General features: G+C 43.2%; 1 protein-coding gene across 7 annotated transcripts in view; it reads right to left on the bottom strand.

The window, feature by feature from the left end:
- The window catches only part of LOC144715436 (PHD finger-containing protein 1-like), a 28,910-nt gene extending 14,396 nt beyond the window's left edge, over nt 1–14,514 (bottom strand). For 2 of the 7 annotated variants that reach the window (XM_078590349.1, XM_078590350.1), the window contains exons 1-2: nt 12,716–14,514; nt 1,123–1,208 (exon numbers count right to left, since the gene is read on the bottom strand). In XM_078590349.1, coding sequence (XP_078446475.1) covers nt 1,123–1,208; nt 12,716–12,724 — 95 coding nt within the window. In that variant the 5' untranslated portion in view covers nt 12,725–14,514. Of the gene's footprint in view, nt 1–1,122; nt 1,209–1,636; nt 1,716–2,322; nt 2,430–12,715 lie in introns of all 7 variants that reach the window. The other 5 variants (XM_078590352.1, XM_078590355.1, XM_078590351.1 and 2 more) reach the window with 5 other exon arrangements.
- Nucleotides 14,515–14,739: the final 225 nt, after the last annotated feature.

The raw sequence follows: 14,739 nt of genomic DNA, 5'->3' as shown, positions 1-14,739 counted from the left end.
TGGATGATCAAGAATATGGAATCAGACCAGGCAGACGACTATCTACTTATTGACTGCGTACAAGACTTGTGGCAAGAAATTCAGAGATCATGTGCCGAAACTCATAGCGACTACCGGGTCTATGACCTTCGAGAACAAGAAAAAGCGTTGAAACAGGGAAGCCTGTCAATTTCTTCCTATTCTGCAAAATTAAAGGCCATATGGAGGGAGCTGGACCTTCTCTGGCCCACAGGCGACAAGAACTCACCGTCCTATCTCAGAGAAACCAAATTTAGAACTCTCACCTTTTTGATGGGGCTGAATTCAGAGTATGAAAATCTTAGAAGTCAATTGCTGCACAGAGAAAGATTTCCCACCTTGGCGGAAGCTATCTCTGAATTACAAGGGGCAGAACGGCGAAAGAAGCTTAATTCCAAAGATGGCGAGACACCTACCCTTGTCTCAATGGCTCACTTGGCCAAGAAAGGAGAACCAAGGAGCAATGTGAATACGACAGCCACGTCCTCTACCAATTCCCAGCACCAGAAGTCCACTCCACAGGAAGGTACCTCTTCAGAACTTACCTGTGGCTATTGCAGGAAACCAGGCCACCTTAAAAGGGATTGCAGGAAACCAGCCGAAATAAAATTTTCCCAATTTCAAGCTTGAGGACAGGCTTCATCTCAATGGGGGGAGAATTGATCAGCACTCCAGCAACGCTTAGCTAATTAGAGGTTCAGATGGCCAAAAAGAAATGGCACACGCAAATGAGAGTCCATCAGCAGTTATAATTGATTCTATGGGGAGAGGCAATAACGATAGATATTTATAAAGTCTTTTCTTGTGGACCACAGAGCTAGAGCAGTTAGATGGCTGATTCCGGTGAGACCAAGAGATCTAGATCAGAAATCCACATATTTATCCCGCACCTATTTGTAAAAACTCTTGAGTTCAATATTTTTTATGCATTAATTGGTCTGGAAGAATTTCATGCTTCAAATTTCTCTTGGTTTAATGTACACTAACACATACACAAGTACCGTCGAAATGACCACAATTTGGACAACCATAGATAGTGCAATTGAAACTATGGCATAAGAAAACCCAAACAAAGTAATTATTTATACTAAAGTCTATTTGTACCAGTGTTCCGCATTAGTTTTGCACGATTTGCAGAAGACTAGAAGCTCCTTAAAGCCACTAACCCCACATTTCAGACAAACAGTACCCTAAGCCAAAGGAAATAAGAAAGCAACAGGTTAAATACTTACGCATCATCAAAATAAGATTTAAGACGATATTTCATAACTTTGATCAAGATCGCATTAAATGTTTAAAAAGGATTGAATATAAGCAATATGAAATGTCACTACCATTCACCATCTTTCCAACTTCAATTATTTTTCATCACACTCTCAAAATTCTAATCGGTAGGCAGAATAAATGACGCAGCCTTAGTACATGAACTGTCCAGGAACATGACTTGAATCCACAAGCCTTCCTCTACTTGAAGGAGTCAAGTCCTGAATTCGCTGAACTAGTTTCTCTAACCCTTGAGTCCACAAGGGGTTGTGCTAGAATCCACACGCAGCTAAGCACTCTCTAGCAAAGAGAACAATCAAAGGGGAAAACCAATAGTATTAAAAAAACAATAGACCTCAATAATGATCCTTCAAGGGTACATGAGAGACATCCAAAGGCCACAACAAGTGTAGGGTTTTCCTTATTGACTGTACCTATGAAATGAAAGTCAAAACATTATAAAAAAAAACAATTATTTCAAGCTAAAATAGAGGACAAGCAGCCAGACAGGCCTGAGCAGAGATATCTTGCAAATTCTGGGGCCTGTAGAAAATTTCGAAGAGCGGATCAAAATCCTCTGACGGGATTTTCTTTCAAAGGATCCTCTGACAGGATTTTCTCTGACAAGATCTTCTAACAAATTCATACCTGACAGAATCCTCTGACAGATTCGACTTTTGCCAGGTTCTCTGCTCTAACTTGTCGGAGCTGCATATCTTCTGCTTTGTCCCATGAAGATCTACTTAAGCCACACAAATCTCTTCTGACAGCTTCAACAAGCCCCAGAATTTGCAAGATACCTCTGCTCAGGCCTGTCCGACTGCTTATCCTCCATTTTAGCTTGACAGAATTGTTTGTTTTTCAATGTTTTGACTTTCATTTCATAGGTACATGAGAGTCTTGTAAAGGCCACAACAAGTAAAGGGTCTTCCTTAATGACTGTACCTATGAAATGAAAGTCAAAACATTGAAAAACAAACAATTCTGTCAAGCTAAAATTGAGTATAAGCAGTCGGACAGGCCTGAGCAAAGGTATCTTACAAATTCTGGGGCTTGTAGAAGCTGTCAGAAGAAATCTATGTGGCTTAAGTAGATCTTCATGGGACAAAGCAGAAGATATGCAGCTCCGACAAGTTAGAGCAGAGATCCTGGCAAAAGACGAATCTGTCAGAGGATTCTGTCAGATATGTTTGTTAGATCTGGTCAGAGAAAATTCTGTCAGAGGATCCTGTGAAAGAAAATCCCGTCAGAGGATTTTGATCGGCTCTAGGTAATTTTCTGTGAATATTGTCAATTCTAGAAGAATCTTCTTCTAAGGGCACAAGTTGCTAATGGGCCTCAAAAAATGGGCTTCTGGGCTACATCAATGCATGCATATCTCCAAGATGCTCCTTTCAAGGCATTGCAGACTATATCATGTGGCATCGATTAACACAAAGAGACACTTGCATAGTTAGCCAAGCGACTAACCAATAACACAAAACAATACCCATTTATTTAAGTGACATCTTCGCACAGCTAACTTAAAAAAGACCTTATATAATAATTGTGCTCTCAGGAACCACTACCTTCAACTTCTCACCGTAAAAAATCCTAGGAGGGGAACTCCCGTATTGGATGAACAACATCTTTCATAAGGTCTTTATGATTTAAATTACAGAGAATTGTTTACGTGTGGCAGGCCATTTGATGGGCCCATTAGGTATAAAGGGAAAAAATAATAGGAAAGAACATAACATATAGAAAGAGTATAAAAAGGATAGAGTCTCCGGCTGACACCCCCCCTCAAGGTGGTAGATATACATTCCGAATCCCCAGATTGGTATACAGCAAGTGGAATACTCCTAGAACACCCTTGGTAAGATCTGCCACTCGGTGAGCTGACTTAATGCAATTCATTTGAATCACTTCAGAGTCAATCTTCTAGCGAATGAAGTGTCGATCAAACTCAACATGCATTGTTCTGTAGTGTCGAATTGGGTTGAGTTACAACGATAGCCGACTTGCTATCACAATATAATACTGTGGGACCTTTTTGAGATATTGCAAGGTCTTGTAGAATACTTCTGATCCACAAGACTTAGCAAATTCCTTTGGCCACTGCTCTAAATTCTGCTTCTAGATTGGATCTTGCCACAACCTTTTGCTTTTTACTTCACCAAGTAATTAAACTACCTCCACAAAATGTACAACATTCACTGGTCTATCGTCAATCCAAGACATACCCACCATAATCTGCATCTATATAAACTTCAAGATGCAGTTCATTACCTCTTTGAATTACTATACCATGTCCTTAAGTCCCTTTCAAAGACACCAGAACTTAAAAACTGCCTGCATATGAGGTTCTCTTGGCCAATGCATAAATTGACTTAAAACCCCCCATTACAAAAGCTATATCTGGCCTAGAATGTTGGAGATAGATAAGCTTATCGATTAATTTCTGAAATTGTACAGGATCCACTCGAGCAGCTTCTTCACACATTCCAACCTTCAAGTTAGCATCAATGGGTATCAATGATGACTTGCAGTTTCTCATGCCCATCTCTTTCAAAATATCCAAAACATACTTTGAGAAATGAAGATACCACTAGGAGAATATGGAATTTCGAGACCAAGAAATTAATGCAGTGATATGATCCAGCACCGCATCTATGAACGTCGACCCAGGCCCACGCTGAAGGCCCAGTAGCGGAGCCTACTTACACTCCCAGTATCGGTACGTGCTTAGCACCTTCCCCATCTCAAGAGCCCAGCTGACTCCCCTCTTGCAGTGTCCATCCCCGCTCGAGGAAGATCAGCACCGAGCTCAAACGTCGTCCACCCCGTCGACTCAGAGGCGTCGTTAACCCCTATGATTGAGTGTATCCCTTGGTTTCCAATCGAGCTTTATCCCTTTTGTTGCGATCCCCATGGAGATCTAACTAAATCAAGAAAGGGGACGAGGGATAAGAGGAGAATAGGAGAGATGGAAGAGGTCAGAGAGAAGAAGAGAGAGCGAAAGAGAACAAACTCTCAAGAACCTCCGAATCAAGAGTTCTTATTCTCACGAAAAGCCGGATACAGTTACTTGTGCCAAGAAACCACAAGTTTATCTTTCATCCAAAATTCCCTCTATGGACCTTATAAGGGGTATTTATAACACTACAATTTCAAGAATCGGTTATTTCATCAAAACTCTAACAATACTTCCCCCATTGGTGACAGCTTCTCCTCAAGCTGTTCAAGAGGATCCCCTAGATCCATCATTGGACTGCTAGTTGACATAGGAATGGGCCAAGCTGGATCATAGATTTAGTTGATGGCTGCATTGAAAACAAAGGTAGTAATAGTTTTGTTTTCGGTGGAGGTGCATCTAATGGAGACGGCTGCAGCCATGGTATCAATGTAGAAAGCATTGCCGGCTTTGACTGGTGGCATGAAGATGGCGACCCATGGCAACTAGCTGACAACTTGAAGAAGGGGGTGATGACTCCCACAGGGACAGTGCCACCTGGTGGTGCAGTAGCTATGCCATCGTGTATCATGATGGCGGCCACATCAAAGATAAAAGACTTGGTGGATGAAGTAGGACATGGACATGGCATCAGCGGTGGTCAATGACATCAGGTAACGTAGTGGTCGCAACGGTGGAAGAAGAGGACTGTGCGTTGGTGACTTCAGCAGTAGATGGAGTGACGTGCGGCGCAGAGGCAGCTGACTGCAGTAGCATCTTAGCTGGATCATGACAGAAATATGTTGGGTCAGTTGTGGCCCTGGGTCGTGGATGGTATTCCCCTTGGACCTCAAGAGGTGGGCCCAACTTTGAGTGCCCAGTGAGGGTCTTTCTTTGCTTTGCCACGAAGTTTAGCTCATGGGTACATCGTGCAGCCCATTCCACCGGCAAAGAAGAGTTTGTTGATGCCAATTCTTGGCGCGGTGACAGCAGTTTTGGCATTACCAAATGCGACTCCTGCAGATGATGCATTGGCGACAGCAAATCTTGGAGCGGCAATAGGAATGTTGCTAACGCAGCTTCTGCAGACGATGTGTCTGCGGCAGGAGATCATGGAGGCTGTTGGAGCTTCGCCTGATGCGAAATCTGCAGATGATGTTTAGCGGCGACAAATCTTAGAGCGTCATCTGAAGCAGCTTCTGCAGATAACGTGTTGATAGCAGCCAATCTTGGAACAGCAGTGGACGGAACTGCCGACATGACAGAAACGCCAGTGATTGCTGCAATCTTCTTTTCCTTCGTGATCGGTTGAAGTTGGCTATAGATTTGCATCAATTCCAACAACTGCTCTACATTTTGCAGACTTCAATGGATGCTGGCGTATGAATCCAACTCTGTTGCCACAAATCACAAGAACTTTGGCTTTGATACTAATGTTACGATCCCCGTGAGATCTAACTAAATCAAGAAACGGAACGAGGGATAAGAGGAGAATAGGAGAGCAATAGGAGAACAAACTCTCAAGAATCTCTGAATCAGGGTTCTTGCCCTCATGAAAGCCGGATATAGCTACTCGTGCCAAGAAACCACAAGCTCATCTTTCATCCAAAAGTCTTTCTAATGACTTTACAAGGGGGTATTTATAACCCTATGATTGCAAGAATCAGTTATTCCATCAGGACTCTAGAACCTATCTAAAGTACCGTCTGCGTTATATTTGACGATATATATCCACCTGCATCCCACAGCTTTCTTCCCCAGGGGTAAGGTGGACGTCTCCCATATGTTATTCTTGATAAGTGCATCCATCTCCACATCCATAGCCTCCTTCCACTTTGAATTGCTTAAAGCTTCTTCTAATGCCCTCGGTGTAGATACCGCATCAATGTTAGCAATAAAAGTTTGATAGGATGCAGATAGATGTAAGTAACAAATGAAGTGTGAAATTAGATATCATGGAAATTGGGTACACTTCTTCCCCTTTCTCAAGTCAATGGGCAAGCCCTCATCATCTTCAGGCAACGTCAATTCTATTTGCGCCATACAGAATGTTTGTTGTCTTAGACTTGTGCTTTAGAAGGTACACCCATGTTAATCGAGTGCAGTCATCAATAATTATAAGAAATCATCTAGCACCAGACACAGACAATACAATACATGGTCCCCATTACTCGATGTGTGTCAGGTCAAAAGCCCTGTCACTCCTCTCATGCTTTCTTTTATAAGAAGATCTTTTAAGTTTAGCAAACTGACAAGAATCGCATATAAGCTTAGATAAGTTCACATTACAAGAAAAGACAGGGAACATTCTCCCTAAAAGTTCAACGTCAAATGTCCAAGATGACAATGAAACAATTTAACTTGTTCTGCCAGAGAAAGGTTATCTTCTTCAATATGATTTCCTCTTTTCACCATCAACACTTCTGCTGCACCATCTTCCAAGCTCAGCAGATCATTCTTCTCCTCAAGTTGTCAAATCCTTCAGTTCTGCCTCAAGTTATACAAAACAAGCAGCAGAATCGAGAGTTAGAGAAGCAAAGGAATCCTTAACCAATCTTCGAAGAGAGATTAGTTGGGCTTTGAGCATAGGAATATGCAGAGCATAGATATCATGAGGTGTTGGGGTTGGAGCACCATCCCCACCATTCCACGGCTCCCCACATGAATTTGTATCATTTCCCTTTGCCACATGAGCTTGAGCTGGCTCGGGCGGCCTGCCATGGAGATCCCAACAGTTTCCTTCTTGCAACACAAACAGCTAATCGTTTCCCTCACTTGCCATGTAGACTTTCCCCTTTGGTGCTTCTAACCATTCCCATCACATGAATAAGACTTGGGAGGCTGGTTTTTAGTAGTAGCCAAAAGTCCAGAGCCAATCTCACCAAAAGAGACGATGGATGGATGTTGTAGATGACATTCTTCTTCAAGAGTCAGCTGTATGTCTTGCTCCAAGCTTAGGACTGTCTTTCTATTAAGGATCTAGCGCAAAAATGAATAGTAGTCTGGATTAAGATCCTTACGGAACTTATAGGGCCGATATTTCATTGTACAGAGTTGGCACGGACAACCAGTTTCATCATCAGGCCCATAGATATCCGTCTCACCCCAAGGAGCCTGGAATTCGCACACATACTCCTCAACTGTCTTACCTCCTTGTTGAAGTAAGCTCACTTTAGTGATAAGCTCATTTTTTTGAAAAAACAAGGAAGACCACCCTTAATTGGTGGTCAACCTGCCAGCATTAACAATGGAAAAGATGACCAAAATGTTCCACCAATAACTTCCCTTCAACCCAAAAGTTACAAGTGTCTCAATGTTGTGTATGATGTTCTTCACTGACACCTGCCTCCCCTTCACACCATCTCATTCTGGTGCAGCCGTAACGTCCATAGCACGGCTAGTAGCCTCCTCCATTCCAGTCTGTTCTGGTACCTACCCCTAATGACTGAGGTCCAAAATGCCTCGTCACTGGAAATATTCACCTCTGGTATCTATTGCGCTGCCCATATTTCTTGGGTGAACTCACACGTGAAGAATAGGTGGGAGCTGTCTAGGTGGGAGCACTCGATGGAAGCCATTTGATTACACCTCCTCCGAAAGACCTGTGTGACCAATCTTCGTCTTTTTGATAACCAGCGCGAATCCTGAATTGATGGTTGTCGAGTCTTCTCCACTTCCCCTCGGATCTTCAATTATGCATACTTCAACGAGAAAGATGGCCCTCACCACATCCAGCCATCTTGATATATATTTGACAGTCCGAGATGCGAAAGGTTCTCTTGAATCTCCATCAGTTCCTCAAACCACGACTCTGATAACGCCTCATGCATGAAGGGACCCAAACTTCAAACCAGCAATCATTGACCATGGCATTTGGATTCCAGCTAGAGCAAAAAGTATTGGATATTTCAACTTTAGGATGCTTGATTGGACCAGTTGTCGGTCCAAAATCTAAAGCCATTCGTCCCCCAACCTGGGGTCAAAGAACTCACAAATGTGGGGTATACTATTACGCAAACTGTGCCAAATGGGGGACTTCCCCCAAACTTTAGTCCACCTTCCCCAATCAGTCTCTACGATATATCTGTTCCTAAGGACATTGAGGACAAGACCCTCTGCTGACATTAGAATCCTTTTCACCCATTTGGTTAGTAGCGTTAGATTCATGGAGTCTTCGGGGAGTATCCCCACCCCTCATTGTTTCACGTGCCTATAGACCTCTTCCCATGCTACCAGGAGTACCCCCATATGCACTTCCTCTCTATTGGTTTTCCAAATAAACCTCCTCATTAGTCTCTCTACACACTTTGTCTCAACTGATGGTATTTCAAACACCGCTAAGTAAAATATTGGGATCGCTAAAAGCACTGATCGCAATAACACCAAGCAACCCTCTTTAGCCTACTGGCCTTCCAACTGCCTCTCCACCTTCTCGATTCACTGGTTGTCATTCTGTGACATGCTCATAGATATGCCAAATTGTTATTGAACTGCATGACATTTTAATGTATCTTATCCTAGATTTGTTTTTTGGAGGAAGAAGATATTTAGGAATCAGATCTCCTCTCATAGAACCAAGAAGCCAGGTTAACAATGGAATCAAGTGACTTCTACACTCCATGATGAGAACTAGTCGGCTTCACATCTTCAACCAAGTGAAGTCGCAGTCTTTGTCCTTCAAGCATGAGTGCACAAGATTAAGCCCTGTATATTTCATTGACTCGAGTATCCCATGGTTGATAACGGTATAAACCCTGATCCTGTTGAACAATTTGAAGATCTTAGACTCTGCTTTCTCAGCTGCCATTGATTCTTGAAGATTGTCAAGGTCGCAGATTCAGTGATGTCACGTGAACTAAGGATCTCTTTTGCGTTAAAAATAAATGAATGGTCTAAGAACAGGTACAGCAACACAATGCCAAGATGACTCTTAACAGATCCACAACACCTTGTGACAGAGTTCTGCCCAACATTTCCAGATTATGTCATCAAACTTATCACAAGTTGACACTAGACTCTTTGACTTCACGGATGCCAGTATACGGTTGATACCGAACGATGGGCGCTAGACGATACGAGATGAGGACACGCGCCAAACGATTCAGGAGAGATAATGTGTATTCTTCCTGACTAGCTCTGATACCATGTGCTGCCAGGGATTACTGTCTTCAGCTTTCCTCGCCATAAGAAACCTGGATGAACAACATCTTTCATAAGGTCTTTCTAGTTTAAAGTCCAGAGTGTTGTTAACACATAGTGGGACATTTGATAGGCCCATTAGGCATGAAGGGGAAAAGTAAAAAAATAACAAAAAGGAACATAACAAATAGAAAGAGTAAAATAAGGGAAGTGCCTCCGACTGCCACTTCGTAATGAGTCACTTGCTAAGATGTTCACCATCCCACTTGAAGATCCAAAAATTCACATCTACCTTCGAGGCATTCTGCCGGCTGTGATGTCGAGGTGCTAATTGACATGAGAGTGGCGGGACAACTTCATCTGACATCAGCTAGCAGTCAACATGGGGCTATCCTTTCGTCCAACTCTCCCGTTGTGAAAAAATGAATAAGAATGTTAAGTTCAAAAATAGCCTACACAGTCACCACGCATCCTGGTTGTTGCATTTAAACCATACAGAGGTTAAACATGCCACTACTTGTAGAACAGCGTCAGTCAAGACTTCCCGTTCCTTGAAGATTATGTCCTTCATGTGCAGCCATAATTCCTAGAGCACTACAAAAGGTCGACCAAGCTCCTCTTCTCCCCTGCATGGGCAGCCTAATATGGAGTCCCAAAAGGCTTCCTCAAAGGAGACATTGAACCCCAGGGCTGGTTAATGGGTCCACATACCTTGGGCAAATGAACACCAGAAGAAAACCAGGCCTCACTCTATTTTATCACTCATTCTAGAGCACATTCTGTTGAGGCATCTTAGAGCCATCTCATCTTGTTGAGCTTCATCAGTAGTCTTCACATAAACAATAGCCAACAAAAAAATCTTACTTCTATGGTGAGTTTTAGTCTCTTTATGGTGCCATATGCGTGGCAGGTCCCCGGATCTTCTGCTCTATATTGGTGATGGAATCATAAGTAAGCCTCTCTAAACAGAGAACAATGAGTCTACCTACACTGACACAGATTTAGTACGCGAGAAATGCAGAAACAACTAATCCTTCAATCTACACAACTAGCTTCAACAACCCTTGAGTCCACAAATGATTGTGCTCGAATTCACAAGCACTGACGTACTCTCCAACAAAGAGAACACTCAGTATGGAGAAACAACAGTTTCAACAAAAACATACGCTACAATAGAAATTCTTTTCAAGGGTACATGGTGTTCTTATATAGGGCACAACAAGTGCAGGGTCGTCCATAGTGACATGTACGCATGACACGACAACTTAAGTCATTGAAAAAACAACTCTGATGAGCTAAAACAAAGGATAAGCAACTTGACAGACTTGAGCAGAGATACTTTGAAGACTTTGGGAATGTAGATTTCATCAGGAGATAATTGTATGGCTCAAGATTATCCTGATATGACAACAAAATATGTACAACTCTAACAAGCAAGAGCAGAGATATTGTAAAGACCCTTGAACATGAAGATAATGCCAAAAGGTATTTGTGTGGTTACTAAAGATTATGTTCTCTGTTCGCAAACAAGATTGTTTTGTTACATTTATATCTTTGTTAAACACAAAACTATCTTATTGCAACCACCAGGCAGAATCTTGAAATATTTAGTAATATAAAAGACAACCAAGCCAAGAGTAAATTAACCTAGAAGTTGGAGACTTATTATAATTAACTAACGGTGTGGAATTGAGGGGACCTTTGAATCTGCTCTTACTGTTTTTTCATTTCAAACTACTTGAGTGACTAGGATAAGTCAAATAATGGCTGATAAGAAGAGTTCTGCCTAATGTTCACACTTCCCAACCCCACTATCGTATGACAATAGGGGGACAGATGCTACACCAGATCTCGAGAATGGGCTTCCCAGTATCTGTTTATATTAATACCTTGATGCTGGATGACAATATCAGATCTTGATTGCTACATTACGGATATCTGATACCGTTGTATGTCCCAATATTGGCATCCATCCCCATCTCAAAGGTTGGATGCTGATGTCGACGGTATCTTTTTTTAGTATTCCATTTATGAATTTGGATATGTATTTGAAATAATTAACTAAGCTATTGTGAGTCATACATGTTGTTTCTCTGAGTATTTTATAATGCTCTTGATGTTTTCAATTTATATTTCAATTTTAATGTCGTACTTAGTCTGGCCCTGTACAAAATGGGCCAGATTGATCTCTCTGTGGAGCGCATTATCAACCCATCTAACTAATAGGTTAGGCATTTTTAACAATTTATAGACCACAAGAAGTTGTACTACAACAAATTTTATACTTTTTCAAATGGAACACTATTCCTCTATTTTTAAACTGATATCTAGATATCAGATTCGATACCCAATACCGTCATCCACCAAGTCCAGAGCCCTAGATACCCATCTCGACATCCAATGTGGGATGGATATTAAATATTCTTCAAATAGCTGATATCCAATATCTGAAGACACCCGATTTCTACTGGAGTAGAGTCACACTTTACTGAAATTGAAGAGCAATATTTATAACGTTTGTATTAAAATCAATATAGACTTTTTGCGGAAGCAAATTTCTTCTTAACTAATTTGTAAACTTCATGTCCAAATATATTTCTTCAAAAAATGTCAAAATATATATTTTTAATGGAGCTTCTCCAGAAGAAATGCTTTCATAAAGTGTCTTCCTTCACATAGTCAAGTTCAGTGCTTGAAAATTCATCCTAAAGTTCAAGAAAAAAGTTTAGGCATTTGAGATGCAAATTAATCGCCGTTAAAACTGTTGCCTGAAATTTTCCATGGACGTGTAGTCACAAATAAAAAACTTTTATGATCGATTAAGGAAGAATTTAGCGGTAGTGGTACATGGTTGGAATAAGCTTCAAAAGTACTTCGAATATGGGAATCGGCAGAAAGAAAGAGCAAAACTTAAGCATCACATTGTTCGTGTGAGCTAAAGTCTAAGAAAAATATCTAAATAAAGCGCATTCCTTAACCTAATCACGCTCACAGCTTCTGAAATCCCTGACAACATTAATGCCATTTGCGGTGTAACTAAATGCTATCGAAAAATGCACCCAGAATTCATAAGCGTACGTCTCTCAACAAAAAACGAGACGTAATAGTCGAAGAATGAGGATTATATCCAGACGAAACGCCAAAACGCATCGCGCATTCACTAGGCTTCTAGTCTAGAAATGTTAATAAAATAAAATAAAAGATCGACACGAGAAGAAACATCCAAGCGATGAAAAAGTGGCACAACGTCTGATTAAGCTCCGTAACCATCGGAACATGAGAGAAAAACCTAAGATGATTGTTATCCAAGTAACCTGAACTTCGACAAACAAACAACTCAAGAAATGCCTGAAGACGAACCTTCACCATCGCGATCTAAGAAACACAAGAGTATGATTCAAGCTTAGACGATTCAAAGACGAACATTCAGCCTAGGCGATTCCGGAGCGCAATGTGCAGCAAGGAAACCGTTGTGTGGGGGAAGGTGAGCGGGAGATAATGAAAAAGTGATAGAAGGTGAGAGTGAAAGAGTGACGCTGAAAGAATGAGAGCGAGACTAGGAAAGAGTGAGAGAAAGAGATAGGGAGACTAAGCCTGGGATAGAGCAAGATGGAGAGAATACTAGAGGGAGAGAGTGAGAGGGCGAGTCTAAGAGAGAGAGCGAGAGTTTGAAAGAAGAGAGAGGGATAGAGAGTGAGAGATTGAAAGAGGAGAAAGGGAGAGAGAGAGAGAGTGAGAGATTGAAAGAGGGAGAGGGGGAAGTGAGAGAGAGAGAGAGAATGCAAAGGAAAGGGACTGTGAGGGAGAGAGGCAGCACGGGAGAGGAGAGAGAGAGAGAGCAGGTGAGAGGAGAGATGATGCAACATGACGAGGCCGGGATCGACGGCTCGTGTTGCAACACAGTAGGCACTCGGATACAGTACCAATGTGACTCAGGACGTGATATCATGATGCGGGTTTTCGAAAACAATCAGAAGTATTCTCCACTCTGCTGCTGATCTAGGGTAACGACCTGGGAGTATCCCGAGTGTAGCTCGTATGGATCGATTCCCAATGACCTGATAGATCGGCGAGAACGACTACGGTGGGGCCTACAACTGGAGTGAGCTACACGCACAACCCAAAAAATGACTCTCAGACGATACACGAATGATAACCTCCCGACTCGGGCAAATGTATGGCCTACAAATCTAGTCCCCGGCGGTGGAACAAGCTACGACGGTACTGAAAGAAATGATGATACTCAAAGAGGGGGAAACGAAGTGACCTGCAGGTCTAGGACCTGGGAAGTCGTGGTGGACCGTAACCTTTCCCGTCATAGAGGGGACCGACGATATTCTAGACCAGTCAGCGCGTCTCGGGCTGGTCCGTCGCGGTAGGGGCCGACTCTGGGCGTTCTGAGGTCGAGTTGAACCGATGAAGGCTTGTCTGGACTGTCTGAACGGCCGAGGTCGAGTCAGCAACCGGGACTGCCCGGTCGGTCCGGACCGTTCCGTTCGGTCAAACCGGTTCGATCAGGCTCCAGCCCGGTCCGTTTAGTCGGCAGCCCCCAGGAAGCCGCGTTGATTCGATTTAGCGGGTCAGCTCACCGGCAGTTGGGATTTGCAGTGTGGTTCCCAGGCCGCGGCAAGCGGCGGGCCTCACGAAGACGCCCAAAGTGTCTCCCCGAAGGAGACAGTGGCGACTTTCATGGACGGGGTCACCCCAGGCGAACGAGAGCGGCGCTTGAAGGGTAGACCCTGGGAGGCGGCCGGTGGCGGTGGAAATAGAGCGCCAGGGGGGACGAACGACCTACGATGCTGGCAGCTCCGGCCGCTGGCGGCGCGAAAAGGGCCAGTTCTCCAGTGGTCTTCGACGGGATGGCGGGCCCTGGTAGGAGTCTTGGCGGCGGCGACGTGCCAGTAGCATCGTCTAGCGACGTGTGACTAGGCTGAACGTTGGCATTGGGCTACTGTTCTTCAATAGCTCACAAATCTGGTCACGACAGGAATGCTGGGGGGGCCTCTTCCGGCTGAGGGCGGCGACGAACAATCTCCCAAGGTAAAAGATCACGATCTAGAGAAAAAAACCTCATGAGAACAAGCAAGCCTTCAAAATAATCAACTTCACTGCTCCAAGTTGGGCATCTCTTCCCCTTTCACAGAAGGGAGAAGGGTTGCCCTAGTGGCAGGACTGAAATTAGGGGATCGTTTACCCCTTATCAGGCCTAAATAAAGTCCAAAACAGATGGGAGGGGTCCGAAAACATGGAGGCCCTCCCTAAATAAACACATGTAGTTTTATGCACGAAAAGAAAAATGCGACAAAGAGAAAAGTTTTCGGGGGATCACCATCAAGCCGTGAACTTGAATTCTGGGTCCTTTGCGTCGACTCTAGTTCCCCAAA

The sequence above is a fragment of the Wolffia australiana genome, chromosome 19 (assembly GCF_029677425.1).
Source record: "Wolffia australiana isolate 7733 chromosome 19, ASM2967742v1".
NCBI lineage: Eukaryota > Viridiplantae > Streptophyta > Magnoliopsida > Alismatales > Araceae > Wolffia > Wolffia australiana.
This window is presented reverse-complemented; position numbering and strand designations above follow the sequence as displayed.